Here is a 7,565-nt window from a genome sequence, read left to right on the forward strand (position 1 = left end):
TTTTGAATTGATATGCACACCATCTAACCTAAATAAATCTAATAAATGAAAGTATTCATACATTTTGTGTTACACCCATTAAATATAAATATCTATTTTTGTAATTGATTTATTTAAATGTATCAAACAATATTTAAATGTGTCACCTCGAAGAAGGGCTTGAATCGTTTTTGTGAGTGTAACCTAAATAAATCTAATAAATGAAAGTATTCATACATTTTGTGTGACACCCATTCAATATAAATATCTTCGTTTGTAATTGATTTATTTAAATGTATCAAACAATATTTAAATGCGTCACCTCTAAGAAGGGCTTGAATCGTTTTTTTGAGTGTACTTGTTGGGCTATCCGAGTCCCCATACTGTACCACCATGAATACATCTGTACTTTCAAGTGGCGGCTGGTTGACTGACGTTGAGCAGATGACGTCTGCAAGCTTGCTGCAGACAGGCGCTCCCGACGGGCGAGCAGGAGCACCGCGAACGCGCCTCTCTCTCTCTCTCTCTCTCTCTCTCTCAGGTACGCGCACATCATAACACTCACAACAGGTTAACATCACATGGCACTTGGTTAGTTTAAATGTTTTTGTAATAATATTATGAAAAGACGTTGTTCTTTATGGGGAGGTGACATAATAGTAATGAATGAACACGTATTGTCACTATGACGCAATGTTGCGCAATCAGCGCTGCATATGCCACGGGGCCGTTGCTGCTTGCGTTATATATTCCTTTATTCCAGACTCGTGGGTCCATAAAACAATAAACACAAATACAACAACAATATATACAATTCAAGACACAAATGTGTGCAAGCTGTCGCAGGATTCACGTCTATAAACGTGCCTGTAATGGTCCATAGACCTTTGTGCCGACATTATTTTTCATGCACGCCTCCTGGCCCCTCCCCTCCCTCCCCTGTCCACGTGTTGGGGGCATCCTAATGGGCAGTTTTCCACCTACAATCTCCTCCATGCGTCCTGATATTTAAGTAGCACCCACACTTTGAAACCTACAGTCTGCCATCGAGGACTTTTAACAGTGACCCTCTTTGATAGTCATATAATCAACCTTTATTTTGACAGACCACACTGGAAGTGTAGAATACATTTACAAAAAGTAAAAAAAACAAAAAGTGTAAGACCATCATGGAAAAAGGTATGAGCTGAGTGAATATGGATTATTCTTGTGATATGACTTTCTAATTGAAACGTGTATTTTAAGTTAGATGCAGCAGTCTGATGCAATCTGTTGTTTTGTGCTAATTTGTTCCCTTGGCTGGTGGAAGTAATCCTGCTGGAATGTGCCAGTGGTTTGACTTTTTTTCCCAATAGGTTTTGTCTGCGTAAACATTACCCTGCATAATCTACCAGAACATGTCAACATGTCCTGAAGCATGCGTTACCTGCTGAACCAGTGGCTTTCTCTGCTTTTAATCAATCACTTGAATTAATAGGCCTTTTTGACATTTCTTCTTTTATTTGCAACATTTACAGCCAAAGTATCATTTTAAGATTGCTTGTAACCAGACTAATGGTTAATCTGTGTTTTGAAGAACTGTATCTCAGAAATTATCTTTTAACATACTGTGAAATGTCACTTTGAACTCGAATGAATGGCAAAGTATTTTCTTCTTAAAAACTTGTTTGGTTGCACATTTTATGTTGGGATATAATTGATAAGATAAACATATAGAATACTTTGTTTTATGAACTACCTGATAGATGATTCACAGTCTTGAACTTTGCCACATATTCTAGAGGTAGTGTTACTCCTCTTCTAACAATAAATATAGTTTTACTTGTTTCAAATCCCTTTTTGTTAATCTAATCTGGACACGTATGTGCTTGACAGCTCGTAGCAACATGATAGAGTTTTGGAAAGAGCACTCCAAAACTGCCACAGTGGAGGAGATGATGCTGGACACTCGTGCCAAGGAGCTGAATCAGCAGGAGATGCCTGAGATCCTGTCCATGCTGCCCTGCCTTGATGGATTAAGAATACTGGAGCTTGGAGCCGGCATCGGGTGAGCACACTGCTGCTTTAGACTAGTCAGTAGTACTGCATGTGTGTGAGCAGACTTGTCAGGGTCTCTATAGCAGAAGGCAAGTTCAGGTCTTTAAATGTTGTGTTCTGCACTGAATGAAGATGGTAAGGTAGATTTATACTGGTGTGTCTCTCCAGCCGTTACACCAGCCACCTGCTGACCAAGGCCTCCCATGTGACGGCTGTGGATTTCATGGAGAGCTTTGTGGAGAGGAACAGGGAAAACAATGGTCACCATAGCAACGCTACCTTCATCCAGGCTGACGTCACAAAGCTGGATTTACCCCAAAACAGGTGTGTGTGTGTGTGTGTGTGTGTTTGTGTATGTGTGTGTGTTAATACATCTATTGCGGAGAAACATTTATTATTTGTTTTATGATGTTTTTTATTGCACCATCTTTTACTGTGTATTTTACTTTGCTCTTTTAACTGTTGAAATGTTTTGGCGCCTGTTATTGCCAAATTATTTTACTTGACTACTGTATACTGCACTTTGCAATATAAATAACCTTTACTAACTTACTGACTTACTTTACTTACCCCCAGTTTCCATTTAGCGCGATTATCTGCTCAGAACCTAAATGTGTCTGCTGATGTCAGCGTTTAGCAAAGTGCTGGAGGATGAATGACGGAAGAGTTACGAACGAGTGCCCGCTTACACCTCTGGTACCCGGTGGCCGTTAGATCATACGTTAGAAATTTCCAAGATCTCAACTGAATACCGGCTATATTTATTAAAATAAAGCAATTACAGCTTTTTGTTTCATTTGAATGTATCCATGTGTTGTGCCCCTCAGCATTGACTTCATCTTCTCTAACTGGCTGCTGATGTACCTGAGCGACGAGGAGCTGAAGTCCATCATGAAGAGCATGTTGGGCTGGCTGCGGCCCGGTGGCTTTCTTTTCTTCAGAGAGTCCTGCAACTACTGCTCAGGTACTGACTGTGTAAAACAAGTGTATAAAGTACCCAAAAGCAATACTTGAGTAAAAGTAAAGATACCGTACTGGAAAATGACTCCAGTAAAAGGGAAAGTCACCTATGAGAATACTACTTGAGTAAGAGTATAAAAGTATCTGATATTTATTATATTTAAGTATTGAAAGTAAAAGTACAAGTAAATACTGTTAATAAAAAAGCAAAGGGTCAGAACTTATTAATTATGAATTATACAGTTTATTCTTTTATGTGCTGTGGCCACCATGACCAGGGACAACATAATAGATTGTATATATGTATACTTTTGCATCTACTATGAACTTATTATCATAATTCACCACAACAACATCAGCAACATTGGGACTACAGATGAAAAATAGCCTCTTGGCTAACTCTGGCACATTTACTGCAAAGTTTTTATCAATGTGCACTGTCCCTTATTAAATAAACCATTAAAATAAAATAAACTAATATGACACTATGAAGGAGTTGTAGCAGTGCGTTTATAAGTATGCTCATTCAGACTAGAGGATGTAGAGGGAAAATGCATAATAGTGTGTTCAGCAAAAAAGATCAACTTGATGCATCAGGTCAGTGTTTTGAGAAAGGAGAGCTGCCTTGTAAACTCCTCTGGGTCTGATTTGAACACAATAGATCTGGTCATCCACAAAATGACTCAAATATCAAATCATGATCAAGCAGCTTTTTCAAAAAACAATAAGGAGAAGAAATGATTTATTTCATCTTGTACATTTGAACCAAGGTGACTCCAAGAGGGACTTCAACCCCACCAACTACCGCACTGAGGCCCACTACAGCCACATTGTCTCATCAATGCAAATGGAGGAGCCAGAGGGGGGACAAATGTTTGGTTTCAACATCGTGTTGAAGAAGAAAGTTCATGCCTATGTCGAGGTCGGCGTTTAAGTATTCCAGTGAAACCAAGTATAAAACAGAAGGACAAAGCTGTGTGTGATGTAGGTGTGATAATGCGTCGTTAACCCTCTCCCTCCTCTTCCTGACCCCTGTCCATCCCGCCTGTCCTCGTCCTTCTCCTTTTCCAGATGAAAAACAATGCGAATCAGATCTGTTGGCTTCTAGAGAAGTCTCCCCGCTCCTCGAGCACCGAGAGCGGATTCAGCAACTTCCAGCAGTTCCTGGACAACCACCTGTACACTAACCGCTGCATCTTGCGCTATGAGAAGATGTTTGGGACCGGTTACATCAGCACAGGCGGGCCGAGCACCACCAAGGTAGGAATAATGTCTGGAAAACACCAACAACATCGTCTGGAAGGAACCAATGGGTGTTTTTTGGTTGTTGATAGTGTTCGCTAGAGCGTGAAACAATTGTACTGAGGTCCACTACTTTGATCCAGATTGAAATATCTCAGAATTTTTTGCCATGATAATTGCTACACACATTCAAACCAGACTCGGGATGAATTTGAATAGCCGTCAACCTTTCATCGAGCAGCCAATGTGACTAATACTTCGGTTTATGATCAATTACCAGCTAAACTAAAGACACGCCCATCAGCCTCAGCTGTTCTTTGTGTTTAATGCTTTATTTTTTCATTCAAAAGTTGTCATGCCTAAACTAAGATGGTGAACATGGTGCAGCATCATATTCTAAAATATAGCCGCTTATTATCGTCACGTAAGCATCATCCAACAGCACTAACGTGGTAATGAGTTGAGGCTAGCATTTAGAGAAAAGCAGTGCAGTTCCTAAATACAGCCTCAAAGTTTTTGTTAGGAAAGCTGCTTTTTCTTGGAACATTGGTAAAACTACATTTCTGTGAATAATGACAAAAGAAATGTGAAATATGACCCATGTGTGTCATGAACGAAATGACAGAAATATTGCAATTGAAGCATTAAAACCTTCGCTCACTCTCATCGTCAGTATGATATCGTTGATATTTGGCACTGAACACACAGGACACGTATGTGGCTTTATCTCTTTGGACTTTGAGTAAACTAAAGAATGAAGCCTTTTTCTGTGCTGACAGGAGTTTGTGGACCTGCTGAACCTGAAGCCCGGACAGAATGTTCTGGATGTTGGCTGTGGCATCGGCGGAGGAGACTTTTACATGGCAAAGGTAAGAGCCACGGCATCTGATGTTCGGGATATTTTATAACGATGAAAGGGACTGCAGCGATGCCAATGGTTCGGTTACTTTTCAGACGTTTGGAGTGGAGGTGCTTGGGCTGGACCTGTCAGACAACGTGGTGGAGATTGCCATGGAGAGGGCGATCACTGAGAAGTTGCCATCAGTACGTCTTATCCTACTGGTTTAAATACCTCAGATAATGGTTTGATTAATATATATATATACACTACCGTTCAAAAGTTTGGGGTCATCCAGACAATTTTGTGTCTTCCATGAAAACTCACTTTTATTTATCAAATGAATTGAAAATTGAATAAAAAATATAGTCAAGACATTGACAAGGTTAGAAATAATGATTAATATTTGAAGTATTAACTTTGTTCTTCAAACTTCAAGCTCAAAGGAAGGCCAGTTGTATAGCTTATATCACCAGCATAACTGTTTTCAGCTGTGCTAACATAATTGCACAAGGGTTTTCTAATCAGATATTAGTCTTCTAAGGCGATTAGCAAACACAATGTACCATTAGAACACTGGAGTGATAGTTGATGGAAATGGGCCTCTATACACCTCTGGAGATATTTCATTAGAAACCAGACGTTTCCACCTAGAATAGTCATTTACCACATTAACAATGTATAGTGTGTATTTTTGATTAATGTTATCTTTCTTGAAAAAACAGTGCTTTTCTTTGAAAAATAAAGACATTTCTAAGTGACCCCAAACTTTTGAACGGTAGTGTATATAATTTATATGTATTTATTTATTTTAATCAGTAATGGCATGCACTTCAGGTCCAGTTTGAGGTGGCTGATGCCACCCGGAGGTCGTTCCCTGAAGGTTCCTTTGATGTGATCTACAGCAGAGACACAATCCTGCACATAGAAGACAAACTCGCCCTCTTCAAACGCTTCCACGTGAGCATCTACTCCCATACTTGAAACGGTTGCATTAAGTCGTGTCATTGACTACCAAACCTCTTTAAATGTGTAGCTTGTAGGAAGTCCGAACAAAACACATGCACAAACTACATCCAACCCTGTTATGTTGTGTCATATATCTAGTATGTATCCCTTGTTTTATCTTTAGGAAATTAGAGCCTTTTTTGTGACTTGATCTGGTCTAACTAAACTGCCTTGTCTTTTTCACACACCTTGTTCTTTGTGTTTAGTCATGGTTAAAGCCGGGTGGCAAGTTGCTTATCAGTGATTACTGCAGCGGGGAGAAGCCGTGGACAACGGCGTTGGAGGCCTACGTCCAACAGAGAGGATATGTCCTCTACACACTCGCACAGTATGGCACGGTAACTACAACACAGCCTAATTGTGCAACAGTTTGCAAAAGCACCACACTGCCCTATGGGGGTTTCAACCTTTTGCTCCTCTTTACTATGATGTAACTAGATTGGGACACATAATATCGCAATTACGTTGCAATGTCTGTTTGCACACTTTACCATTCAATATTTAAACAAAGTGATATATCCGTGAACTTACTACAGATGCTTCAGTTTTGGCTTATATGTTGACTGATAAGTTAAAAGCATTATGAGTCGAGAAATGCCAAAGATATGTTTGGCAGAAAATAGAAACAATGTCACCATTACATCGTGTGTCCACCAGATAGCACTGACAATTACATTTTTAAACTGTCGTGCCATGCTCCTCTTCCCTCACTGTGCAGTGAAAAGAAGAATGTATGTATAATATTATTATACATTTTTTTAATGGTGTCTTGTCTGTGCACTGTTGGCTATTTAACATATGCACAAACTTCCCTAAAACAAAAAACTCAAATCGTAGTCAATGAGTTATAAGACATAACGAGTATGGTCCTTTGACTGTTAGTGAAGCTAAGATCTCATGTTCAGTTAAGATATTACACAATTAAAGACTGTTTAATGAATCCTGTGTCTGCTTTACCAAGTCCTCGGGCACATTGGGGAACAGTCTGCCCTGTAGATGTAACACTCATGTCCACCAGCTGGTGGTGCTGATTCCCCGCCTACTCCAACCCCTACTGTCTCTTCTCCTGTAGTTCCTGCAAGAAGCTGGTTTCTGCAACGTTCAGGTAGAAGACCGGACAGACCAGTTCATCCAGGTTATCAAGACCGAGCTGCAGAGAGCGGAGCTCATCAAGGAAGAATTCATTGAGGTTAGTGGGCAAAACCATAGAGTAAAACAAACTAAATGTGCATCCAAATGATTTGGATGACTGCTCATCATGGTTGCTCCTGTCCTCTGCAGGAATGCTCTGAAGAGGACTATTTTACAATAGTAAACGGATGGAAGACCAAACTGGAACGTGCCAACAGCGGAGACCAACGATGGGGACTCTTTTACGCAACAAGAGATTGAGTGATTGCGCTAAGATTTGAGAGGATAATAAAAGAAAACAGGGAATGTTCCTTTATTATCCATGTTTTGTCTTTAACTTGTTTGAAAAAAAACATTGTTAAGAAATTGA

The 7,565-nt window shown here is 39.9% G+C and overlaps 1 protein-coding gene across 2 annotated transcripts; it reads left to right on the forward strand.

Moving 5' to 3' along the window:
* Positions 1-408: 408 nt before the first annotated feature.
* pmt (phosphoethanolamine methyltransferase) lies at positions 409-7,516 on the forward strand. 2 transcript variants are annotated; one of them, XM_056439165.1, is made up of 12 exons: positions 409-520; positions 1,855-2,026; positions 2,185-2,340; positions 2,844-2,980; positions 3,747-3,898; positions 4,048-4,236; positions 4,998-5,087; positions 5,173-5,262; positions 5,894-6,016; positions 6,271-6,402; positions 7,137-7,253; positions 7,346-7,516. In XM_056439165.1, exons 1-12 carry the CDS (start codon positions 424-426, stop codon positions 7,454-7,456), a joined length of 1,566 nt encoding a protein of 521 aa, XP_056295140.1. In that variant the 5' UTR covers positions 409-423; the 3' UTR covers positions 7,457-7,516. The 2 variants fall into 2 exon arrangements, with proteins under 2 accessions (XP_056295140.1, XP_056295141.1); XM_056439166.1 differs by lacking the exon at positions 409-520 and adding an exon at positions 593-1,158.
* The last annotated feature ends 49 nt before the right edge of the window (positions 7,517-7,565 follow it).

Source organism: Pseudoliparis swirei, chromosome 19 (genome assembly GCF_029220125.1).
Source record: "Pseudoliparis swirei isolate HS2019 ecotype Mariana Trench chromosome 19, NWPU_hadal_v1, whole genome shotgun sequence".
NCBI classification, from domain to species: Eukaryota; Metazoa; Chordata; class Actinopteri; order Perciformes; family Liparidae; genus Pseudoliparis; species Pseudoliparis swirei.

Bases quoted from the DNA above. Each gene is read 5' to 3' on its own strand.
- pmt (XM_056439165.1), top strand. From the start codon at position 424: ATGACGTCTGCAAGCTTGCTGCAGACAGGCGCTCCCGACGGGCGAGCA. The intron at 2,027-2,184 runs GTGAGCACACTG...GTGTCTCTCCAG, and splicing joins GAGCTTGGAGCCGGCATCGG to CCGTTACACCAGCCACCTGC. The intron at 7,254-7,345 runs GTTAGTGGGCAA...TGTCCTCTGCAG, and splicing joins TCAAGGAAGAATTCATTGAG to GAATGCTCTGAAGAGGACTA.